This window comes from Pan troglodytes, chromosome 23 (assembly GCF_028858775.2).
Source record: "Pan troglodytes isolate AG18354 chromosome 23, NHGRI_mPanTro3-v2.0_pri, whole genome shotgun sequence".
In the NCBI taxonomy this organism is placed as follows: Eukaryota; Metazoa; Chordata; class Mammalia; order Primates; family Hominidae; genus Pan; species Pan troglodytes.
In genome coordinates this window covers 23,949,237-23,975,659 of record NC_086016.1, presented here as the reverse complement: position 1 = coordinate 23,975,659, position 26,423 = coordinate 23,949,237, and the positions used below count along the sequence as shown (strand labels likewise).

The window sequence follows — 26,423 nt, the reverse complement described above, 5'->3', positions numbered from 1 at the left end:
TTAGTGGGCTCTTTTGATTTTTATATTGATTTTATATTGGTATCTCTGCACAGTTTTACATTGGTTGCTGTAAAGATTACAACATGTACACGTAACTATTCATGATCTATTTAGATTTAATAATAGGTCTAATATTTTCCCAGTCATGTAGACCCCTTACAGTTCCTTCTTTTGGTTGAAGTTTCATATATATATATATATGTGTGTGTGTGTGTGTGTGTGTGTGTGTATGTGTATATATGTATATATGGGTATATATGTATATATAATATTTTTCATAAGTAGAAATTATATCAAAAATGCTATAACTTAGCTTGTGATATGCATATTTTCCAGAACTGTAGAGCTAAAAATTTGGTCTTTGACTACTATATTTATTGGTTATTCTTCCTGCATTCTTCGGGTTCAATGTTTCCATTATCATTTATCTTCCACCTGAAAATTTTCTCTTAGAGTTGATTTGTTTTGATCTTTTTTAGACGAATTCTTTCAGGTTTTCTTCATCTGACAAAGTCTTATTTTTTACCTTTTTTTTAAAAAAAAAAAATCTTTACCTGGATATAGCATTATGACTCAACGGTTCTTTCTTTCTTTCTTTTGACTTTGTAAGAACGTAACACTGCCATTTGGCCTCAATGTATACTCATAAAATACCTCTCATTGTTTGAATTGTTGATTTTCTCTATATATTATAAAGCTTTCTGTCTGCTTTCATAATTCTGTCTTTATCTTTGGTTTCAGTAATCTATTATTACGTGCTTGGGCATTTGAAAAACCTAGCTGTTTGGCATCACTGAGTTTCTTAGGTCTTTAAATGCATGTTCTTTACAGAAAGTCTTTAGCGATGACCAGTGGCTGGGGAGAAAGGGTGAAGGGTGGCTGCTAATTGTGGGCGTTTTTTTGTGGGGTGATGAAAACGTTTTAAAATTAGATTATGGTGATAGATGCATAATTCTGTAAACACAATAAGACAATTTAATTGTACATTTTATACGAAGTGAAATTTATCTCACTTTTTCAAATAGAGACAATGTGGGAACAAGGCCCGCTAACCCTTTGCAGGGGCCTGTGGCTGAGTCTCATTTCCTCCCTTGCTTAAACTGTAGGATCAGCCACAGGCACCCTCTTTGTTTGTCATAGGCAAGTATGGAGTGATCAGCCTCGGGACAGGCCAAGGGCAGGTTTTTGTCTCGGTTCCCCATGTGCCTGCAGCACTGTGTGAGCACTGAGGCTGTAGTCCCATGTTGGACAGTAATAATCAGCCTCGTCCTCAGGCTGGAGGCCCGAGATAGTCAGGGAGGCTGTGGTCCCAGACTTTGAGCCAGAGAAGCGGTCAGGGATCCCTGAGGGCGGAGAATTTCCAAACATCACAGTTTTGGGAGCACCGTGAGAAATCTGTTGGTACCAGCCCACAGCATAATTTCCAACGTTGTTGCTGTTTCCAGTACAGGAGAGGGTGACCTTCTGTCCCACGGTCCCTGACATCGAGGCTTCCTGGGTCAGCGCAGACTGTGCCCAGGACCCTGGAACAGAGGAGGCAGGCACAGAGAGGTGAGTCTGGGTTCACTACCCACCTCACAATGTTAAAATATAAGAGAAAAGTCATCCCATGTGTCCCCAGTAATCACTTTGGCATTCCACAGGCAGTCACCTGAGCAGAGGGTGAGAAGCTGGAGGAGGAGAGGGGTCCAGGCCATGGTGGAGATGTCCCAGGCTCTGCTTCCTAAGCCCACAGCTGAGCAGAACTGCACAGAGTCTCTCTTATCCTCTCCTCCTAAGAGGGCACAGAGCACCCTTCATGCAAATCACACCCCTCCCCCTGCTATCCCTGGGCCTGAACTTGGGGAAAGTTGAGTGTGGGGTGGGGCTAGGGGAGCCTCTTCTGCTCCTGGGAGGTCCCAGCTGCTGGGCCCCAGAAAGCACAGAGCAGAGGGCCCAGGGTAGGGGTCCAGGGCCTGGTTTCCCAGTTGAAACCCCCACAGACCCTCAGGGACAGGCCACACTTCCCTCCACTGTCTCAGAGCGCAGGTTCATTCCTGACTGGCTTGAAGGTCCTCAGCACTGCCTTGCGCACACCATCCCCACACAGAGGCAGCGCTCATGCCCCTCCACCCCCACCCAGGCTCTTTGTGCTGCAGGTGCTCACCACAGCACATTTCTCGCTGCAAGATGGGCCTCCTCAGCATGAAGTCATCCTCTGCTTCTTCCCCATTTAGATTTTTGTGTGGTTGGGGCCATAAGTGAGTGAGCCTCAGAGAGAACATGTCCTGCACCCAGTGGCCAGGAGGGCAGGAGGGTTAACAACCCTCCCCAGCCTCCATATGGGCCTGAGGGCACCTGCTTCTCTCTCTCATCATACTCCACATCCCCCCGTGGGAGGCCGGGCTCCATGACCCTCATCACTGTCCTCATCACACCCTTGATGGGGTGAGACCCTTAATGAAAATGCACAGGGAAATTATTCAAGAAGAGACCATCATTATGAAAGAGAGAAAACTCTGCTTCTCTTATGGATACTTGGACCTGAGGAAGATGACCAAGGTCACCACTCTCCCCAGAGACAGCCCAGAGAGGGGCCACCGGGGTGACTAGGCACCAGGTAGGATGTGCACATCAGGGTGAAATTGGGAATGGGGGAGGTTAAGAATAGAAGGGTTAGAGTTTTATGGAAAGATCAAGAAGATGACCCAAAAGTTCCGAGACACCTTGTCTAAGCCCTTTACTCACAGTCCAATGTGATTTAACCATTCAAATTTTTTTTTTTTTTTGAGAATGGGCTTTGCTCTTGTTGAACCTCCGCCTCCCAGGTTCAAGCGATTCTCCTGCCTAAGCCTCCCGAGTAGCTGGCATTACAGGCACCCATCACCACACCTGACTAATTTTTGTATTTTTAGTAGAGACGGGGTTTCACCGTGTTGCCCAAGCTGGTCTCAAACTCCTGACCTCAGGTGATCCACCGGCCTCGGCCTCCCAAACTGCTGGGATTACAGGCATAAGCCACCGCCCCCCGCCTCAAGTATTCTTTTATAGCACTTACTTTGCGTCAGGTACCATTCTATTTGCATCGTGAATGTTAACACGATTATTTTTCCGAGGAGCTAATCCACAAGTGTAGTTTCAGTGGCATTGTATGCTGAGATAGATTACACATACACACACACACACACACAACACACACACAAACGTATATGTTTGTGTATGTGTTTAATGCTTTCATCTGCATGATTCAGAAAAAATTTAGCATAGTATCTTTCACAGTGATCCACACAAAACAAAAAGATGCCTGTGACCTTGACAATTTGATTCTCCATGGTAACGCTAAAACCTGTATAATATTATTACTTAGTAGTCACGCAGTAAATATTTTTGAATTGAAAAATTAGTGAATATTTAAACACACACACACACACACACACACACACACATTTCCACCTATCCCAACCCTGGGTAAAAAAATACGATGACAATATTCATTTCAGTCTTCCTCTTTTATTTAATAATAATCCTCCATCTAAATTCTCAGCCAGTTTGTTGGGAGTCAGCCGAGATAGATCTGCTTTTCTCACACACAAGCTCCAAGCCCTCTCCATGTCCAATGTATTCTACAGCATAAAGTGACAAGGAATCTGCTCTCTCCTCTTTACCCCACAGTAACTCACCTAGATCTTCCCACCAGGATGGCATGAGCAACCACATCCTGTCTTCCTGTCCCAGGCCTCTCCATTCTATTCTCATTACAGCTGGAGAGTCACTGACCAAATGCCAATGTGAGTTCATCTCTCCCACCTCACAGCCCCGCAGTGGCTCTGTGTGCTTTTCTCAGGAGGCTGATCTGCCCCAATCTGCACCTCCAGCTCTGCAGCCACCCTAAGTCAGAGGTGTTGGAACCAGAGCGACTCCATCTTGAATAGGGGCTTGATTAAATGAGGCTTAGGCATGCTGGCCTGCATTTCCAGGAGGTTAGGCATTCTTAGTCACAGGATGAGCTAGGAAGTCAACTGGACTGGGATCACAAGATACAGGTCATAAAGACCCTGCTGATAAGACAGGATGCACTAAAGAAGCCAGCCAAAACCTACTGAAACCAAGACGGTGAGGAAAGTGACCTCTGGTTGTCCTCACAGTTAGAAATGCTATGGCAACATCCACAAGTTACCTTATGTGGTCTATATTTTTAAAAAGAATTCCTGAAAAGCTAATAAATAATCCACTCCTTATTTAGCATATGATCAAGGACTATCTATACAAATAGCCGACCAGCAGTGTTTGGTGCTGCCCTGTCTATGGAGTAGCCATTCCTTTATTCATTTACTGTCTTAATAAACTTGTTTCCACTTTATAGACTCCTCCCAAATTATTTCTTGCATGAGATCCAAAAACCCTCTCTTGGGATCTGAATCAGGAACCCTTTCCAGTAACACCTGCAGGAAGCACATCCTGGCCCCTTCCCTGCTCCACTGACTGGAGGCACAGGCCAAGGTAATTTCACTGTTTGACTTGAATGACCAATAACTCATCTTTGGGTTCTCACCTCTGATTAGAATCTTCTGACCCTCACCCTCCACCCATCGCCCTCCTGCTCATTCCGAAAGTCCCACATGAAACCCACTTCTGTGGCTTAGGCCTCTTTGGCAACTTGCCACCCACTCTCACTCCCACACCCTCATAGAAACCCTTCCCCATATGGATCTTGTGTTCTTCTCTCTCTCTTCCCTCTCAGCTCCTGCTCAATGGCTGAAGCAGATTTGGAGCCACGAACACGCGTCTGGCAGAGCTTTGCTTTTGTTTTTAACTGGGAAAATCTTTATAACTCTATCAGGTGAAAAGACACATCCAGATACTAAGGCAGAGTTTAGAGTAACATTTCTCAGGGGCCTCAGTCAAAGTTTCTGATGTAGGCTGGTCTTTGAGGCCCGTCCCGACATGTACAGTGAGACAGGATCACAAGGAGGGGAGGAGTCAAGGCCATGGTGGACACAGCCCCTGACCCCACCCCACCGTGGAGCTGAACTGCCCCAGGCATCCTTTTCTTCCCCACCCTCTGCAGAGGAGGGGCTGCTCATGCAAGTGTGTTTCCATCAGGGGACTGCCCAGCCCCTCCCTGAGCCCTGGAGCTGGAGCTCAGCTCACACTGCAGCCTGAGGAGGAGGAAGGTTTACTTCCCACCTTGGGAGGGCCCTGGGAGGAAGCACCTGCTGAGACCATACACAGGTCCCTGCTCAGGGGACTCTGCCAGGCCAGAAAGGACACAGCTGCTGAGTCCCCATCAGTGAGCACAGGGCCCAGCTCCAAGCCCCGGGCTCCTTGGAGTATATGGTTCTTACTGAGCTGTGTCCTGTGCTGGTTACAGGACACACTCCTTCCGTGGCCCAGAGACCTGAGAGCCCAGCCTGTCTCTGTAGTTCACCATCCATCATCTCTGTTCACACATCCATCATCCGAATCCTACCTTCTGTGATCCTGATATGTTGTACTTTATTATTGTAGTTTCTCACTCCCAGAAGGAGTCTTGGTTTCTATGTGGTACAAACTGCTGTGAATGTAACTTTTTAAGGTGTTTGTACCCCCAGAGTATATTCTGGAAAAAGTTGAATGACCCACATGTGCCATCTGGTCAGCATCACAGACACTGTTACAGTTGATGGTTTCAAACGTGTAGGGGCTGTTCAAGGAATGGCATTGAATGGAAAATTCCCAGGAGATAAGGTGGGTGGCCTTCTTAAAAGATGGCAATTCTCAGCAAACATTTCACACAATGCTTTACCTCTAACAGCACACAATGCTCTTAGAGTTTTGATAGGGCTTAGATGTGATTTACTAATAGTCATGGTCTTGGTAGGCCTAATACACTAGTTAATAGTGTATACACACTTTTTATTTTATGAAGTGAGGTTTATTTTTAAAGTTTGTAGTTTTCTAAATAGTTGTTCCAGATATTTTATATCAGAATTTGGACTTAGTGTCATATAATGTGTTTACATTTAAACCTTTTTTAAAAAAAACCTGTATTTGCTTATTCTTTGTTTTGGTTAATTATGAAGCTAAGAGAGACATTTTAATGTGTTTGTAGACATGTAGAAAACTTGAACAGGAAAATTTAGAAATCATCACCTCCTCATCATACTCCATATCCAAATTTACTTTAACTGTGTGAATGATCCCCCAAATCCTCAGCTCATGGGCCCATCCAGTAACAACCTACACACAAAATCCCCTTCTTCCCCAGGTACTCTCTTCCCAAACATCCAGAGAGATGTTTTTATTCATGTTGGGCAGGTCACCCCGTGGATTAGAATCCTGCACTGACTCCTCATTGCTGTTTGTATAAAACTCACACTCCCCAGCTTCCCTAAGGCACATTCCTGGTATGGCCTCTGACTGGCTCACAGCCCCTCCCCTTGATTGGGGTTCCAGCCTTACTCACTTCTCTGTCATGGGAATCCTGAGTTTCTGTCCCTTCCATGGTCTCCATACCAGCTCCTCCTCTGTCTGTTGGGGGGAGATGGGATTCAACTGGAAGTCAGGGTGGAAGCTTATATTTTGGCAACTTTCAGAATTCCACCTGTGACAGTGTGTGTGTGTGTGTATGTGTGTGTATCAGGTAATTTTTGAAGTTACATAAACTACAGAGACTAGTTCAACAAACTCTCCACAGGCATAGACTAGCCTCAACCATTCCTTCTACCTCTCATGCTAATCTCTCACTGAATGATATTAAAACAAATTACAAATATCACATGACTTCACTGGTTTCTGCTTTACTATATATATAAATATTTAATGCTTCCAACCAGACACGTAGGAGTCATCTTAGATGCCTTCCTTTTCCTGCCACGGGGCACACACTTAATTTTTAATTCTCTCCAATTACTCTTTCCTTCTGGATTGTAGATTGCTAACTTCCCTTCTTCTCCACTGTCACAAATCTAACAAAATATATTGTCATCTCTCTGTGAAATATTGTCTTTGATGCCTAACTAGTCTCCCAGTCTCAGATGTTGCCTCAGTTTACCCTTTAATCCACTCTCCACTCTGTACCTACAGAGCTCACAGATGCCAGAGGAGGACACTTCAGTGACTACCATGGCCTCTGCAGTCAAGCATATGCGACCTCTTAATGATCCATTCACATCCTTCCTTTAGGTCACCCAGACTCACCTAGAGTGGCTTCCCCTGACCCTGTCCCCACTGAGATCTGCCACACTTAGGCCCAATGCAAGCTCTCTTAGTAAATAGAATCAACAACCAGATATTCTTTTCAAAAATATTATTGACAAATGCTGTTAACAATGCCTGGAACATTCCACCATCATCCCTTATAGCTCATTTTCATTAACCCTAAAGACATCGTAGCAGATATCACTTCTTGTGGTCAGGCTTCAGTGGTCCAGATCCTCCCCAAGCACAAGCGCTCCGTGGGAGTTAACTCCATTGTACCCTCATGGCCACCCTTAATTCTCCTCAAACAGCTGAGTTCAAGGACTGCTGGAAACAGGAGGAGATGGGGCTCTAGATCTAGGCACAAGTTAAGAGACTCAGTTCCTGAAAACTAAAGAGGAAAGTTGTGTTAGGGGATCACTGTTCCTGTGCCAGAGATGACAGGAAGGAGCCAATCGACACAGTTAATGATAGACAATCTACATAATTGTTCCCTGGTCACTACATGGAATTGAAAGATAGGCGAAAAAAGCAGGTAAGTGACGATTCCTTCAGCTATTCCAGCAGCATTCTCATTTCCTTCTGAAACTCAATCAGGGCCAAGTAGATGCGTCTAGACTCGCTGTCCTTTACAAGGTATGGAATGCCTAGTATCACACCCCAAAAATATTTAGAATTCTGTTGCATATAAATATGTCTAATGAATAATTCTAAGCATTCTTAATTGGATTTATTGAGTTTTGGTAGTACTCCCAACTTAAAAAGAGCCCCTTTAGATAACAGCCCCTTCAAACACAAAACACTACCCACCAGAAACCCACAGGCCACCATCCACCAGAAACCCACAGGCCACCACCCACCAGAAACCCACAGGCCACCACCCACCAGAAACCCACAGGCCACCACCCACCAGAAACCCACAGGCCACATCTCCTCACATTTCATTGGCCTCTTCTTCAGGAGCCTGAAAAAGTCAGAGGAAGCCCCCAGGTTTTTATTTTATTTCCTTGTGGGCCTCCAACACAATGCAACCATTGTTGAAAGCTGCTGTCCTGTACTAAATAGTGATAACAAGCCTCATCCCCAGGCTGGAGCCCAGAGGAGGCCAAACTGCCTGACCTGGAGCCAGGGAATCTCTAAGATCCCTGAGGAGAAGTTGTTATTCCTAAGATCAGGAGTTTGGGGGCATATCCCAGGTGTTGCTGCTGCATGGGTAGGGTCTCTGTGGAGTCCTCACCCCACGGCAGGTCAGCCCTCACCTGTGCAGAGTGAGGAGAACTAAGAGGAGAGTGGCCAGGTCATGGTGCGGTCATCAAAATATCTGCATCCCAAGACTCCAGCATGGACTTGAACTACCACTATTTTTTTTTTTTCAGACAAGAGTTTATCTCTTGTTGCCCAGGCTGGAGTGCAATGGCATGATCTCGGCTCACTGCAACCTCCACCTCCCGGGTTCAAGCGATTCTCCTGCCGCAGCCTTCTGAGTACTTGGGATTACAGGCATGCACCACCATGCCTGGCTAATTTTTTGTGTGTGTGTGTGTGTTTTTTTTTTTTTTTTTTTTTTTAGTAGAGACGGGCTTTCTTCATGTTGGCCAGGTTGGTCTCGAACTCCCGAACTCAGGTGATCGGCCTGCCTTCCCCTCCTAAAGTGCTGGGACTACAGGTGTGAGCCACCACGCCCAGAAGAAGTACTACTAATTCTTAGTCTCTACAAGTCCCAGTGGTGGAGAATTTTTTGCATTCAAAGGAATGCAAAAATGCATCCCTTGTCAAAGAAAAAAATATATATCAGGACCCCAAATTCACTATGCCAAAGGTAAAGTTACACCTGGGAACCGAGTTGTGCAAAAGCTGCCTTCCTTGTGTTCACAGAGGTAGCTGCAACTTCACATATTGACTTAATCTTATGTAAAATGTAGATTCACCATTCAGAAGAGGCATGCATGGTTGACTTCCCCCACTCATTTCTTTTCATATGTAAACTGTAGATTCACTGAGCTCATCCAGACTCATCTATAATTGCTTCCTCTGAGCCTGTCCCTACTGAGTGGTCACAAGAATGTTACCATTTGCCTCATTGCCTACCCCCCCACTCTGATTTTTCTCCTGCTTTTTCCTTTTCTCCTTCCTTTCTAACTTACCCTTTCCCCTTTAAATATTGAAGTCCTCAAAACCCTCTTTGGAAAAAGCACAGGATACAGATTCTACTATGACTTGTGTTTCTTTTTCCCTCTAAATTGATTAAGATCTGCGTCTGTTCCTTTTTGGTTTACATTCTGGACTCTGACCAGCCGAAGGGATTGAGAACACTAAACAAGTCAGCAAACCATTAAGAAAGCTGATTTCAGAGAAGTGCTGTGAGAACAACAGAAGACCCGTACGGAGGGCTACTGGGGTTGTGGGTTGGGGGCTACTCTACTTGAGTGGTGGGGAGCAGTGAGGGTCAGAGAACAAAGGCTTGTCTGTGAACGTTACCAGTGACTGACGGGTGAGGGTTGAGAAGCAGCCAGACATCAAGAGAGATAAGGAGAGGCCTCTCAGGCAGAGAAATGAGAGGCACAGCAAGAAGGAATAGGGCCGGGTGCGGTGGCTCACCCCTGTAATCCCAGCACTTTGGGAGGCTGAGGCAGGTGGATCACGAGATCAGGAGATCGACACCATCCTGGCTAACACGGTGAAACCCCATCTCTACTAAAAACATACAAAAAAATTAGCCAGGCGTGGTGGTGGGCGCCTGTAGTCCCAGCTATTCGGGAGGCTGAGGCAGGAGAATGGCGTGAACCCAGGAGGCGGAGCTTGCAGTGAGCAGACATCATGCCACTGCACTCCAGCCTGAGCAACAGAGCGAGACTCCATCTCAAAAAAAAAAAAAAAAAAAAAGGAATCAGGGAAGTGGAGGATGAAAGATGGGCCAAAACTTTTGATGCTGCAAATGGAGAGTCATGGAACCCTTGGCCCTTCATGTGGAGTCACCTGGAGAAGAAGCAACTGGGATGGAACAAAGGTGATTAAGGTGGAAACAGGCTAATTAAGTGGAATTGTTTTAATATTTTTGTTGCATACGTTACTGATACTAAATGCATGTCTCATTCCCATGCCGCCCCTCACCCATCCTGCACTCCTTGAGAACTTCTATTGCTATTCTTCCTTCTAATTCTTAAATAATTTATGGATACTTTTGTGTTTTCCGTGTCATCTGCAATAACAGCAATTGTATTTATTCATTTCTAATCCTGTGTCTTTAATATAATTTTCATTCCTTAGCACCCTGACTAGGCTCTCCAGTACAGTATTAATTAGAATACATGAACGTGGGTGTCCTTGTCCCTTCCCTGACATTGTGAGATATGCCTCCGACACATCTCATTTAGAATGAGATGTCCTTGTTCAGGATAAAGTTTAGTAGCATTCCCCTATAAAACGATCTTGGCTTGGTGCTTCCTGCATGGTAGTTTCTGATAACTTTCTCTGTTCTTCTATGGAAATTAATAAACCTTTACATTGTGATAAAATATATATATAAACAAAAGTAGTCATTTAAATCATTTAAGTGTACCATTTCATGTTGTTACTTTTCAAAATGTTCTGCAACCATCACCATTATCAATTGCCAAAACATTTTCACCACCCCAAACAGACACTCTGTACCCATAAGCAACAACTTCTCATTCTCCCACCTTCCCACTTCCAATAACCTCTAATCTACTTTCTGTCTCTATAAATTTGCTTATTCTAAATATTTTGTATGCGGGAAATCACTCAGTAAATGGTTGTTATGGGTTGAAAATCTCCAAAGCAGATGTAATGAAGTCCTAATCCCCAATACCTCAGGATGTGACCTTATCTGGAAATAGAGACTTTACAGAAGTAATAAAATTAAGATGAGGTCAGCCAGGCACAGTGGCTCATGCCTGTAATCCCAGCACTTTGGGAGGCTGAGGTGGGTGGATCACAAGGTCAGGAGTTTGAGACCAGCCTGGCCAACATGGTGAAACCTCGTCTCTACTAAAAATACAAAAAATTAGCTTGGGCGTGGTGGCGGGTGCTGGGCATGGTGGCGGGCACCTGTAATCCCAGCTACTCGGGAGGCTGAGGCAGGAGACTCTCTTGAACCTGAGAGGCGGAGGTTGTAGCGAGCCAAGATCGCACCACTGCACTCCAGCCCGGGTGACAGTGCAAGACTCCATCTCAAAAAAAAAAAAAAAAAATTAAGATGAGGTCATTAGGGTAGGCCCTAGTCCATTATGACTGGGGGAAATTTGGACATAGAGACATGCACTCACAGAGGGAAATGTTTGACTGTGAAAAAGTCACAGGTAGAAAGCAAGGAACATCTAAAGCTACCAGGAGCTAGGACAGAGACCTGGACCAGATCCTTTCTTTCCTAATGCCTGCAGAGAGTGCCTGGCCCTGCTGAAACCTTCATCTCAGACTTCTGGACACCAAAACTGTGAAACAATACATTTGTATCGTTCCAAGCCAACCACTTAGTGGTACTTTTTTACGGCAGCCCTGGGAAACTAATACAATGGCCTTTTGTGGCTGACTTCACTTAGCATAATGTTTTCAACACTCATCCATGTTGCAGATGTATCCGAACCTCATTCCTTTCTAGGTATGTATGTACCATATTTTGTTCATTCATTCATCTGTTGATGGGAACTTGGATTGTTTCTACCGTTTGGCTCTGGTGGGTACTGTGGTGAACATCAGCATACAAGTATCTGTCTGAGTCCCTATTTCAAATTCTTTGTCATATACCTAGGAGCAGAATTGCTGGGTTATATGGTAATTCTGTTTAACCTTTTGAGAAACCACCAAACTGTTTACCACAGGGTCCGCACCATTTAACAATCCCACCAGCAATGTACAAGTGTTATCCTTTCTCTACATCCTCATCAATACCTCTTATTTCCATTTTGTTTTGACTATAGTCTGGTAGGTGTGAATTGCTATCTTCCGTGGCTTTAATTGACATTTTCCTAATGACTAATGATGTTGAGCATCTTTTCATGTGTTAATTTACCATTTGTATATTTTCTTTGGAGAAATGTCTATTCAGATCCTTTGCCCATATTATAATTGGGTGTTTCTCTTTTTGTTGTTGAGTCATAGGAATTCTTTATATATTCTGTATGTTAAGCCCTTATCAGGTTTATGATTTGCAGACATTTTCCCATTCTGTGGGTTGCCTTTTCACATTCTAGATAGTGTCTGCTGATGCATAAAAGTTTTAAATTTTGATGAAATTCAACTTATTTATCTCTTCTCGTGTTGCAGTGCCTTGAGTATCAGTTTAAAAAAAACATTGCCAGGCCAGACACAGTGGTTCATGCCTGTAATCCTAGCACGTTGGGAGGCCAAGACCAGAGGATTGCTTGATCCCAGGAGTTCAAGACCAGCTTGGGTAACATAGCGAGACACGGTCTCTATTTTTTTTTTTTAATAAAATTAAAAAGTTAAAAAAAAAACCATTGCCAAATTCAAAGTCATGAAGATTTGTCTCTATGTTTTCTTCTAAAAGTTTTGTACTTTTAACCTTTATATTTAGGTCTTCAATCCATTTTTAGTTAATTTTTGTATACAGCAGAAAGAGTCCAACTTCATTTTTTTATATGTGTATATCCTGTTTTCCCAACAGTTTCTTTGTTGACAAGACTGTTCTTTCCCCCATTGAATAGGCTTGGCACCCTTGTTGAAAATCAAATGATCATAGATGCGAGAGTTTATTTCTGGGCTCTCCATTCTATTCCATTGGTCTATGTGTCTACCTTAACGAGTACTGCACTTTTATGATTACTGCAGCTTCATAGTAAGTTTTTTAATTTTGGGGGAACAGGGTCTTGCTCTGTCACCCAGGCTGGCGTGCAGTGGCATGACTATGACTCACTGCAGCCTCCTCCTCCTGAGCTCAAGTGATCCTCCTGCCTCAGCCTCCCGATTGTTTTTTGTTTTGGTGGTGGGGGGAGGTTGGTAAAGACGGTCTCGTTTTATTACATAGGCTGTCTCAAATGCCTGGATTCAAGCAGTCCTCCCACCTCGACTTCCCAAAGTGCTGGGATTATAGGCATGGGCCACTGCACGCAGTCTGCAGTAAGTTTTGAAATTGGGAAATTGGGTTCTCCCAACTTTTGTTCTTTTTCAAGATTGTTTCAGCCATTTAGGATCCCTTGAAATTACATATCAATTTTAGGATGAGTTTTTCCATCTTTTGCCTAACACTGTAGAGATTTTTTTTTTTAAGATGAAGTCTCGCTGTGTTGCCCAGGCTGGAGTGCCATGGCGCAATCTTGGCTCACTGTAGTCTCTGTCTCCTGGGTTCAAGCGATTCTCCTGCCTCAGCCTCCCAAGTAGCTGGGATTACAGGTGTGCGCCACCACTCCCAGCTAATTTTTGTATTTTTGGTAGAGACAAGGTTTTGCCATGTTAGCCAGACTGGTCTCAAACTCCTGACCTAAGGTGATCACCTGCCTCAGCCTCCCAAAATACTGGGATTATCGGCGTGAGCCACCACACCCAGCCACACTATGGGGATTTTGATAGGGATTGCATTGAATCTGTAAGTCACTTTGGGTAGTGTATTCATGTCCTAGTGATGCCATAGAGAAGTACCCAACTGAGTGGCTTAAAACCAAAATTTGTTCTCAGAGTCCTAGAGGCTAGAAATGTGAAATTAGGTGTTAAAGAACCATACATCCTTCGAAATCTCTAGCAAAGGATCTTTCCTTGCCTATTACACCCTTTGGGTCTCTGCAGATATTCCTTGGCTTGTGGCAATGTAACTCCAACCTTTGCCTCCATCGTCACATGCTTGTCATCCCTCTGTCTTTGGGTCCAAATTTTTCTCCTCTTCTTTAGGGCTGAATAATATTCCATTGTGTATATATACCACATGTTCTTTATCCATTCGTCTGTCAATGAACACTTAGGTTGTTTCCGTTTCTTGGCTATTGTAAACAATACTGCAATAAATTACACTGCAGTGAACATGGGAGTGAAGATACCTCTTCTTGACTGTGATTTTATTCCTGTGGACATGTACCCAAAAATATGATTGCTGGATCATATGGTAGTTCTACTTTTAATTTTTTGAGGAATCTTCATACTGTTTTTTCATAAAAGCTATATGAATTTATATTCCCAGTAATAATGTACAAGGGTTCCATTTTCTCCATGTTCTCACCAACACTTGTTATCTTTTGACTTTTTTATAATAGCCATCCTAACAGGTATGAGGTGACATTTCACTGTGGCTTTAATTTGTATTTCTCTGATGATTAATGATGTTGAGCATATTTTCATGTATCTGTGGACTATTTATGAATCTTCTTTTGAAAAATGTCTATTTAGGTCCTTTATACTTTTTTTTTTTTTTTTTGAGATGGAGTTTTGCTCTTGCTGCCCAGGCTGCAGTGCAACGGTGCGATCTCAGCTCACTACAACCTCCGCCTCCCAGGTTCAAGCAATTCTCCTGCCTCAGCCTCCCGAGTAGCTGGAACTACAGGCACCCGCCACCATGCCCAGCTAATTTTTGTATTTTTAGTAGGGATGGGGTTTCACCATGTTGGCCCAGGCTGGTCTCGAACTCCTGACTTTGTGATCCACCTGCCTTGGCCTCCCAATGTGCTGGGATAACAGGCGTGAGCCACTGCACCAGGCCTATCCATTTCTTAATTGTTCTGTTTTTGCTGTTGAGTTGTATGAGTTCTTATATATTTCGGGGGGTTTTGTTTGTTTGGGTTTGGTTTTTTTTGAGACACAGTCTCACTCTATTACCCAGGCTGGAATGCAGTGGCACAATCTCAGTTCACTGCAACCTCTGCCTCCTGAGTTCAAGCTATTCTCCTACCTCAGCCTCCCGAGTAGCTGGGATTACAGGCGTGCGCCACCATGCCCGGCTAATTTTTTGTATTTTTAGTAGAGACGGGTTTTGCCATGTTAGCCAGGCTGATCTTGAACCCCTGGCCTCAGTGATCCACCCGCCTCAGCCTCCCAAGTGCTGGGATTTACAGGTGTGAACCACCTCATCCAGCCTGTAATTTTTTCTTGATAGCCCAACATGACGTATAGGATAAAAAGAACTGTAATAAATAGGCTTTTAGTAATATGGTAAGGTGTGAGGGGAGGAAAGTAGTCAGTATTTTCATGACTAGGTCTTGATCTTTTAGTGAGCTTGTGCCTCTGGACTGTGAACTTCACAGGTGCTTCCCAGTTCTTCTCCCCAGTTAGGTGGGAAAGGATGGCTACAGCTGGCTGGAGCTGAGGTTTTCTCTTCTTCCAGGTCATTAGGCTCTGATAAAACCCTAACAGGTTAGGTTCTGGTTAAATACAGTAAGTCCTCACTTAACATCAATAGGTTCTTGGAAACTATTGACTATGACTTTAAGCAAAACCAACTTTTTTTTCCTCATCACCATTGTAAGGAAATGACATTGAACAAATGGACATTATTCAAGGCCATATGTATGTCATTTTGCTTAGAGTTGCAGTTTCCAAGAACCTAGTGATGACACTGAGGACTTACTGTAGTCTCTCTTGCACATGTACCCTAAAACTTAAAGTATAATAATAATAATTTTTTAAAAAAAAATAAAAATAATAAAAAAAAAAGAACAGAACTGGCCAGGTGCAATGGCTCATGCCTGTAATCCTAACACTCTGGGAGGCTGAGGCAGGAGGACTGCTTGAGATCAGGAATTCAAGACCAGCCCGGGAAACATGGCAAAACCCTGTCTCTACAAAATAATAATAATAATAATAATAATAATAATAATAATAATAATAATAAAATAATTTAAAAAGAACAGAATTGGCCGGGCGCGGTGGCTCACGCCTGTAATCCCAACACTCTGGGAGGCCAAGGCAGGCGGATCACGAGGTCAGGAGATCGAGACCATCCTGGCTAACACAGTGAAACCCTGTCTCTACTAAAAATACAAAAAAAAAAAAAAAATAGCCAGGCATGGTGGCGGGCGCCTGTAGTCCCAGCTGCTCAGGAGGCTGAGGCAGGAGAATGGTGTGAACTCAGGAGGCGGGGCTTGTAGTGAGCCCAGATCGTGCCACTGCACTCCAGCCTGGGCAACCTAGCAAGATGCCGTCTCAAAAAAGAAAAGAAAAAAAAACAGAATTATCTGGAATGTTTCAAAATCATTTTTCCTCTCTCTACCAAAGCCTGAGATTTCTCTCTGATATTTACTGTGAGAACTGGTAGAGCTTCAGGAAGTAAAACTCAGAAAAGTGAGGCCCACCCAATAGCTGGGTCCCCCTGGAGTTATCTCTCAGATATATCTACACTGAGCCTCCAGTAATTCATCGATTACAATTCAGTTTTCTCTACCCAGCACTGATTCCTGTGGAGGTTCCTGCTCATGGGTTTCTGCTCTGGTAAATTGTAATTCTCTGTATCTGCCCATCTGTATCTTCAATTTGGGGGGAAACAGATTGCCCTGTGGCCTCACTTCTCTTGCGGATCTAACAAGAACTGATTTTTCAGTTTGTTCAGCTTACTACTTGTTAGGATGGAGTGATGATTTCCAAGCTTCTTATATTTCAGACCAGAAACCAGAAGCCTCGCTTTTTCTTTTTAATCTACGAAAGGTATCTCCATGATTTCTTCAAGTATTTCTTCTCTGTTTCATTTCCCTGTCCTTCTGGGATCACAATTATCTGGATGTTTGCACTTCTTTTCCTCCATTGCTCTTAGTTTTGCTTTTATATTCTTTATGTCTATTCAAAAGTGACCAGCTGTCCTGGTTTGCCCAGGTCTCTCCTGGTTTTAGCACTGACAGTCCCATGTCTTCAAAACCCCGCAGTCTCAGGCAGACTGGGACAGTTTGTCACCCTGGTTTCCAGCTTGTTTACTCAACATCTTCTTCAAACGCACTCATTTGTTCCTTGCTCTATCCATTTTCCCCATAGCAGTGGTTTTTTTAATTGATTTAGCTATTCTGTATGCATATTTCTGCTTAATTCTCTTATTTTCTCATTTTATTTTAAAGCACCCTTTACCCCTGTTAATATGCTTATTTAGGCTAATTTTAAGTTCTGTGTTCCTCTTTTCTAACGTATTTGCTTCTGGTGGCATCTTTAATCCTGTATGCTCTTTTGCATTTGAAATGGCTGAGCTTATTTCCCTCTACAGCAGGCTCTTATATACGGCAAAGAAATGGATAAAGACCAGATACCAAACCCTGTCATCTCCAACTGGCTGAGGGGATACAGAGTGGATGAACCCTTGGGTGGAGGGCACCAGAAAAAACAGTCATTGCCCACCCTACTAAATACTCAGGACCAGTCTTCAACTTCTGCCTCTTAAGAGAAGCAGTCTTGGGGGAGACTATCAGACTGTAACTGCTCAGTTCTGTGCTTTGGAGGTAAAAGGATGAGAAAGCAACTCCCTTGAGACCATTCTCCACTTTTTCTCAGCTCACCACAAGCCAGGCCTTAAACTGCATCCCAGGTTTTATACCTGAATACACCTGATTCAGAACGCTGAGTTCTGGGGGCACTTTTTGTCCCAAGGCAGTGAAACTCTAGCAGTCCCCCCAACCTATTCTGTCCTCCAATAGGCAACCTCATGACAAGGTTGAACTTTACCTGAGCCCTGTGCTCTCAGGACACAGTGATGGCTAGGAAGTACCCCCATCCTTTTGTTTTCTAGACCACTCCCTGCCCCCCTCAAAAAATCCTTGTGTTTCTGGAAAGAGTTTACCTCAAAGAACTACTCTTCCCCATATGACTTACATAAGACTCATTATCTACTTTCTCACAACTTCCATGAGTCAAAGATGACTCCTTTGGCAAAGCCAAACAGTCCCTTTTGCCTGAGCCTGCTCACAAGGTTAGACCCAGATGCTCCAACCTCCTATTCTTTGATTGATTAGCAGATTAGAAGAGTCTATCCCACTGAAACTGACCACAGAGAAAACATTTGACGTTCAGATAACCAAGACATCCCCCACTTGCAAAACAACACCTTCTGCAACTTGTTTACCCCTCGCTATAAAAGTCTAAGGTAGAACCACTGTGCTGAGACACTTTAGCCATTGGATCTGGGGTGCTCTCTCTACTGCAATAAGCTGAATAATATCTTCTCCTTAATTGTCTAATGTATTGTGTCTTTCACACTAGTCTACTTCCTGCTCCAAGCCAAAACCTCCATGCCACACATCCTAGTTCCAAACAGCCCCCCTCACCCCACAGACATGTTTGTCTCCGTTTTCCTTTTCTAATCCTGTCAGAGTTGATTTTGGAGGCTAGAATTTTGATTGGTATCATTGAAAAAAAATCTCATCATAAGACTTGCTATGCCTATCACTTTGAATAAATCCCTTCGGCTTAGGAAAGAACAATCATCATTAAAAATAAATGTAACACCTCTCTCCCACACTATCTCAAGAAGAAAAAGTTCCAAGAGAAAAATCACTTATGTTAGAAGAGAACATTGATTAAGCACATTCTGATTTTTGCCCCCTCCACAGTTTTCTTATAAAGCTGTTATGAAGCTTTTGTTATGATGGGCAGGTAGAGAGACAATACACCAGGCACACAAATATGACAGGTATTAACAAGTCGTGTAAAGGAAAATGAAGAAGAAGGGGAAGAGATGGTATCTGCAGCCAGGTTAGGACTGAATCTAGCCGGGTGCGGCGGCTCACATCTGTAACCCCAGCACTTTGGGAGACTGAGGCAGAAAGATCATGAAGTCAGAAGTTCGAGACCAGCCTGACCAACATGGTGAAACCCCGTCTCTACTAAAAATACAAAAATTAGCTGAGTGTGGTGGCACGCACCTGTAATCGCAGCTACTCAGGAGGCTGAAGCAGGAGAATAATTTGAACCCAGGAGGCGGAGGTTGCAGTGAGCCGAGTTTGTGCCACTGCACTCCAGCCTGGGTGACAGAGCGAGACTCTGTCTCAAAAAAAAAAAAAAAAATACTGAATCTATGCATATTAAAATGACAAAATCAATTCAAAAATTGTAAAGATAACTCCAATCACAATGTGTTCCTTGTTTTGATCCTGATCTAAACAGACAATTTATGAGATGATTCAAAGTTTGAGCATGGATATTTAATGATATTACAGAAGTATTAATTTTTTTTTTTTTTTTTGAGAAAGAGTCTTGCTCTGTCGGCCAGGCTGGAGTGCAGTAGCATGATCTCGGCTCACTGCAACCTCTGCCTCCTGGGCTCAAGCAATTCTCCTGCCTCAGCCTCCCGAGTAGCTAGGATTACAGGGGTATGCCACCATGCCCGGCTAATTTTTGTATTTTTAGTAGAGACGGGGTTTCACCATGTTGGCCAGGCTGGTCTTGAACTCCTGACCTCAGGTGATCCACCCACCTCAGCCTCCCAAAGTGCTGGGATTACAGGCGTGAGCCACCGTGCCCGGCCAGAAGTATTAAATTTTTTTACACATGATAAGATGGTATATTTTATACTCCATCTGCTGAAATATTTGCAAATGGAGCTATATGGAGGAAGGAGGGTGTGGGTGTGGATACAAAGGAATCAGCAAAGAATAATTATTCAAGCTGAATTATGAGTACATGGGATCTGCTGTAATATTTTTTTCCTACTTTTGTGTCTCCATTAAAAGAAGCTTTAAAAAAGAATACCTTAAAGAAATAAGTTAGAGAATTTAAATTAATGCCAGGAAAGTTTACCAAGTACAGCTTTCTGATCCTATAATACTCACTTTAGCAAAGCTGTAAAATTCTAGTGATCATAGGCTTTTAAAAATGTGAAAGATTGGCTGGGCGTGGTGGCTCACACCTGTAATCCCAGCACTTTGGGAGGCCAAGGCGGGCAGATCACCTGAGGTCAGGAGTTCCAGACTAGCCTGGCCAACATGGTGAAACCCCCAACTCTACTAAAAATATAAAAATTAGCCGGGTGTGGTGGCGCACGCCTGTAATCCCAGCTACTCAGGAGGCTGAGGCAGGAGAATCGCTTGAACCTGGGAGGTGAATGTTGCAGTGAGCCAAGATTGTACCACTGCACTCCAACCTGGGCAACAAAGACTCTGTCTCAAAAAAAAAAAAGTGAAAGATTAAAAGATGCAAAATACTAATAATCATAATGAATAGGATATATTGAGATCTTACTATGTGCCAGGCATTAGGGTAGGGCTAGCTGTGAAATATCTTACTAACTCCTCTTAACGACTTCATGATCAAGAGACTCCTGTTCCCATTTTATAAATGAGGAAATTAAGGGTCAAATAGGCCAGGCATGGTGGCTCATGCCTGTAATCCTAGCACTTTGGGAGGCCGAGGCAGGCGGATCACGAGGTCAGGAGTTTGAGACCAGCCTGACCAACATGGTGAAACCCCATCTCTACTAAAAATACAAAAATTAGCTGGGCGTGGTGGTGTGTGCCTGTAATGTCAGCTACTTGGGAGGCTGAGGCGGGAGCACTGCTTGAACCCGGGAGGCAGAGGTTGTGGTGAGCTGAGATCGTGCCATTGCACTCCAGCCTGGGCAATAAGAGCGAAACTCTGTCTCAGAAAAAAAAAGGGCGGGGGGGGGGGTCAAATAAATTAGGTAACTTACTCAAATAACTTCGTTGGGAGTAAAGTTTCAAGCCCAAGCAGCTTGACCCCATGAAAAAACCGCACTCATAACCACTGTGTTTCTGTCTTGTCCATGTGAAATCACAGTGGTTTAGATGTTGCTGCCAATACCTGAAGTAAGATGACGGAAAGGTTCTCTCAGGAAGCAAAATTGTATCTCCCATTCCCTCTCCTTTTCTCTAGTGCGGCATGTGGGATACACATCCTCAAAACTGTTGCTGAATGAGGCTAAATTAGCAATAACAGCTACAAGTCAGATTTTTATCCAGATACCTCCAAGATCCTCTCTAAGGGGGCTCCCGAAAAAGCCACAACCAACCACTTAAAGTAGAGCATTTCTTCATGCCACATCATGTATAAAACTGAGATGTCACTTTACCTGGTATTCTATGGAAAGCTGGCCTCATTACCATGTGAAGTAGCTGTAATTTGCTAATTCCATGTTGTCTATATTTTAAGATATATTTGTTAATCTAATGCATACATTACAACTACATGATCAGGAGGGATAATTTGAATGACAGCTCCTTAACGTGACTTACAAGGCCATAGAAGATCTGGCCTGCTTTCCTCTGTATCCAGACTTCTCTCCATTCCTTCATTAATAAGTCAGTTCAAACAGGGCTGACTTCAGTTCTCCAAGCCTGCCATGCTCCAGCTCATCTCAGGGCCTTCTCACACATTCCATTTGCCTGGAATGTTTATCCTCTCTTCTAGGGGCTCATTCCTCCTTAGCTCCATTGTTTCATTTTGATGCCTCTTCCCTGGAAATCCTTTCGTGAACCTAAAGGCCCTAAACTATGGTGACAATCTACCTTACAATGTTATTTTGCCCTTTGTAACACAATGTGAACCAACTTATTTATCCTCTCCTAAAATAAAAGAGTTTTCAGTCTGTGATGAATCTGTTTTGGCCTAGCTGGTTTGCCAAGAGGGTGCCGTATGCCACTAGGACAAAGATAAAGCAAAGTAGAAAAGACTTTGCATCAATGCACATAATGTTAAAAGCACATGTGTCAACTGAGCACTTACTGGGCACAAGGCTCTGTGCTCTGTGGTGTATATATTTTGTAACAATAACTCTAAAATAAATATAATTTCTTTCTGCATTTTAGATGTAAAAATAGGAGGTTTACAGAACTTGAGTAACTTACCAAAATCACACATAGCCAGGATTTAAGCACAGATCTGTGTGACTTTATTTTTAGAGAGGGAGTCTTGCTCTGTTGCTCAGGCTGGAGTGCAGTGGTGCAATCTCAGCTCACTGCAACCTCTGCTTCCCAGGTTCAAGAGATTCTCCTGCCTCAGCCCCTCGAGTAGCTGGGATTACAGGTGCACGCCACCACACCAGACTAATTTTTGTATTTTTTGTAGAGACAGGGTTTCACCTTGTTGGCCAGGCTAGTCTCTAACTCCTGACCTCAGGTGATCCACCCGCCTCAGCCTCCCAAAGTGCTGGGATTACAGGCATGAGCCACCAAGCCTATGACTTTAGATTGCAGCTTGTGTTGCCATATAACTCCTAAGCTATAAGAAAACCCCCAGAGGAATGGCTGAGGCTGGGCGCAGTGATTCACACCTGTAATCCTAGCACTCTGGGAGGCTGAGGCGGGTGGATGGCTTGAGCTCAGGAGTTCGAGGCCAACCTGGGCAACATGGTGAAACCCCATCTCTACAAGAAATACAAAGATTATCCAGGCATGGTGTCTCGCGCCTGTAATCCCAGCTACTTGGGGGGCTGAGGTGGGAGAATTGCTTGAACCCAGGAGGCAGAGGTTGCAGTGAGCCATGATTGTGCCACTGTACTCCAGCCTGAGCAACAGAGTAAGACCCTGTCCCAAAAAAATAAAAAAGAGGAACGGCTGAGACCAAGGCCACGGTGGAGATACCCACTCCCATAGATCCTTTAGGGCTTTCCTTAATTCTTTCCTTTAATTAAGACTCTGGTTAGTAAAGAGCTTTATACAAATTCTCTGCGTCCAGTCCTAGGAGGAGGAAGGGGCACATCTCACCCTGCCACAACTCCATCATGTCTCTCCCTGGCTCTCCCAGCTTCCTGGGCCTTTCAGGGCCAACCTAGCCTAGCCTGCAGAAATGGTTTATGAATACCCAGTACAGGGCTCCATGCCTGGGCCCTGAAGGGCCTCGCCACATTCAATCTCTTTTTTTTTTTTTTTTTTTTTTTTTGAGACGTAGTCTCGCTCCGTCGCCCAGCTCCGTCGCCCAGGCTGGAGTGCAGTGGCGCGCTCTGGGCTCACTGCAAGCTCCGCCTCCCGGGTTCACGCCATTCTCCTGCCTCAGCCTCCCAAGTAGCTGGGACTACAGGCGCCCGCCACCACGCCCAGCTAATTTTTTACTATTTTTAGTAGAGATGGGGTTTCACCGTTTTAGCCAGGATGGTCTCGATCTCCTGACCTCGTGATCCACCCGCCTCGGCCTCCCAAAGTGCTGGGATTACAGGCGTGAGCCACCGCGCCCGGCCAAGGTGTTTCTTTTTTCCCTCTTTTGTCCTATCAACTTGGTAAATTTTATTATATATGGTGACTTGATTTGCTCATATTGGACTCTCTTTGCATTACTAATATTTCTCATTTACTGATACTCCATTATTATTTTCATGTGCTGCTGGATGCTGTTAAAAGATAAATTTAGGCACAATAAAATTTGAATGACTTTATTTGAGCATTCATTGATTCATGAATCAGGCAGCACCAGACCACAAGTAGTTCAGTGCTCCACTGTGGGTGGGTAGGAAAGGGGGCAACAGAGGAAATTTGATAAAGTATTCACAGAAACAAGACAAAGAAAACATATTTGATTGGTTAAAGTGGGAAGTCCCTAGTTAGAGGTTAGTTGGCAGTTTCTGATTGGTTAATCTTAAATTTCATTTTACTTTTTACATTGAATTGGGTTTTGGTTGGCTTAGGTAGAAACTCAAGGTGCTAGAGACATCTTAGCCTCATGACTTCCCAATTAACTGTCTTAATGGTACCATTGCATTGATATTCGTAAGTGAGATTGGTCAGTAGTTTAATTTTTAGAGACATCATTTTCAATTTATGTTTTAGAATTTGGTAATGAAATAGCGCTGTAAATTTTAGTCTGTCTCGTAGAACTCAAACTTAAATCTAGTATGACTTGGGATGAATAAGCTGGCTGAATGATGGATTCTATCCTATCCTAGGTGGATAGGATAGTTTTCCACTGAAGTGGATCACAACCCTTCCAGGTTGTCTCTCGTCTTTCATTGTTTTGAGCTACTTTAGAAGACTGGTGATAGCACTGCAACATAATTCTCATCTCTAGACATGTACATTTTGTCCTATTCAATTGGCTTCTCTCCCTACTGGAAGCCAATTTTACCTCCATTTGCATATTCACTTCAATATTCTGGATCTTATTTTGGATTCTCCCTAGAACTGATTTTAACACCTTCTCAGTTTCCTCACTAACCAGTTAAATAACATCTTTAACATGTGTTTATTTATTGATTTTGCCCAGGCTCTGGAGTGGAATGGTGCACTCTGGAGTGGAGTGGTACAATCTTGGCTCACTCTGTTGCCCAGGCTGGAATGGAGTGGTACAATCTTGGCCCACTGCAACCTTCACTTCCCAGGCTCAAGTGATCCTCACACCTCAGCCTCCCAAGTAGCTGGAGCTACAGACACGTGCCACCAGGCCCGGCTAATTTTTGTACTTTTTATAGAGATGGGGTTTTGCCATGTTTCCCAGGCTGGTCTCAAACTCCTGATCTCAGATGATCCACCCACCTCGGCTTCCCAAAGTGCTGGGATTACAGCTGTGAGCCACTACACCCGGCCCCCTCAGGAAGAAATTTAGAACAAAGAATGGTGGTCAAAGTTCAGTCCTCAACTCTCTTATCAAAGGTCCATGAGCCAACAGTTGCATTTGGTGAGGGTCCAGGCTTCTGAAAGACAACTCAGAGATATATGTTAAGATGTTATTTTTAGTTTTTATAGGAAAATTGAACATCTTTAGATCTAATTTCCTTGGCAATTATTTTAGGCTACTATTATCTTTTTTTTAAAATAAGACCCTGCAAAACATGATACCTTTTTATCAAGTTATTTATTTTATTTTTACGTATTTGTTTTTCGAGAGGGAGTTTTGCTCTGTCACCGAGGCTGGAAAGCAGTGGTGCAATCTTGGTTCACTGCAACCTCCACCTCCTGGGTTCCAGAGATTGTCACGCCTCAGCCTCCCGAGTAGCTGGGACTACAGGCATGCACCACTTAGTAGAGACGGGATTTCACCATGTTGGCCAGGCTGGTCTTGAACTCCTGGCCTCAAGTGATCTGCCTGCCTCAGCCTCCCAAAGTGCTAGGATTACAGGCATGAGCCACCACACCCAGCCCCGAGTTACTTATTTATTTTTTAGGACTAGCTAGATATCTAGAATTTCCCTTGGAGGAACTCAAGAGTTTTAAATTTTTTTATGTTTGGGAACTTCCAGGCTCCTAAGAGGGGGTCCCTGTCTTGTGTCATTTCTCACCCACCCAAGCTCCTGGAAACCTCCATTCTTACTGTCTTTATGAATTTGACTATTGTAGATATCTTTTATAACTGTGCTGGGAGGGAAAGCTTTTCCTCTGCCATCTCAGGTCCAGTAGTGTGTGGGAGCTGCAAATTAGCAAATTAACAGATTAACAGGGGGAGAAAGGTAACCAAACAATGGACAGATTAACAGGAGAAAAGACAAGATTTCTTTACATGTGTGTGGGGCAGCATTTAAATGAGAAGCTCCCTGAAGAACTAGAGATAGGGATTTATACACCAACTTTATAGGGGAAAGGGTGAAGGGAGAAAGGGTTTCCATGGGAAAGATAAATGGCCTTTTAGGAGAATAAATGGAAGGTATGACACTTGGTGATAATGTTTGCTTATACATTTTCTCATCCCATAGCAAGTGGCCCTGTCTGGGAGTGAAGCTCTCCTAAAGAGAGGATTTATGACAACTTCATTCTTAGAAGGCTCTGCCTGTAGCCAGATAAGGGAAGCTCTGAAATGGCTTCTTTCTGCATCTGCCGTATCTCAAAATGTCTTCAGTTTAAAATAATCTTCAATCTGGAAATACAAGTGGGGTCATACAGTATTTGTCCTTTGTGACTGGCTTATTTCACTCAGCCTAATGTTCTCAAGGTCCGTATGTGTTGCAGCGTGTGTCAGAATTTTCCTCCTTTTTAAGGCTGATTAATATCCCGTTGTATTTATATATCATGTTTTGTTTATCCATTCGTCTGCTGATGGACATTTGTGTTGCTTCCACCTTTTGGCTGTTATGAATAATGCTGCTGTGAACATGGGTGTACAAATATATCTTCAAGACCTTGCTTTTGGTCTTTTTGGGTATATTCCTAGAATTGAAATTGCTGGATCTAATTTTAGTTTTTTGGGGAACCACCGTACTGTTTTCCCAGCAGTTCGACCATTTTACATTCCCAGCATTGTACAAGGGTTGCAATGTCGCCGTATCTTCACCAACACATTTGTTTCTATTTTGTTTTTTTGATGGTAGCCATCCTAATGGATATGAAGTAATAGCTCATTGTATTTTTGATTTGTGTCTCCCTGATTAGTAATATTGAATGCCTTTTTATATGTTTATTGGCCAAAAAATTATCTTCTCACTGTAACACCGTACTCCACCTTTTAGCACTGTTCATTCA

At 43.6% G+C, this 26,423-nt stretch overlaps 1 protein-coding gene across 1 annotated transcript in view; it reads left to right on the top strand.

Moving 5' to 3' along the window:
- Positions 1–26,423, top strand: part of LOC458683 (PRAME family member 20) — a 47,360-nt gene that overhangs the window by 10,684 nt on the left and 10,253 nt on the right. The window contains exon 2 of the mRNA XM_009437895.4: positions 1,446–1,551. Coding sequence (XP_009436170.3) covers positions 1,446–1,551 — 106 coding nt within the window. The remainder of the gene's footprint in view (positions 1–1,445; positions 1,552–26,423) is intronic.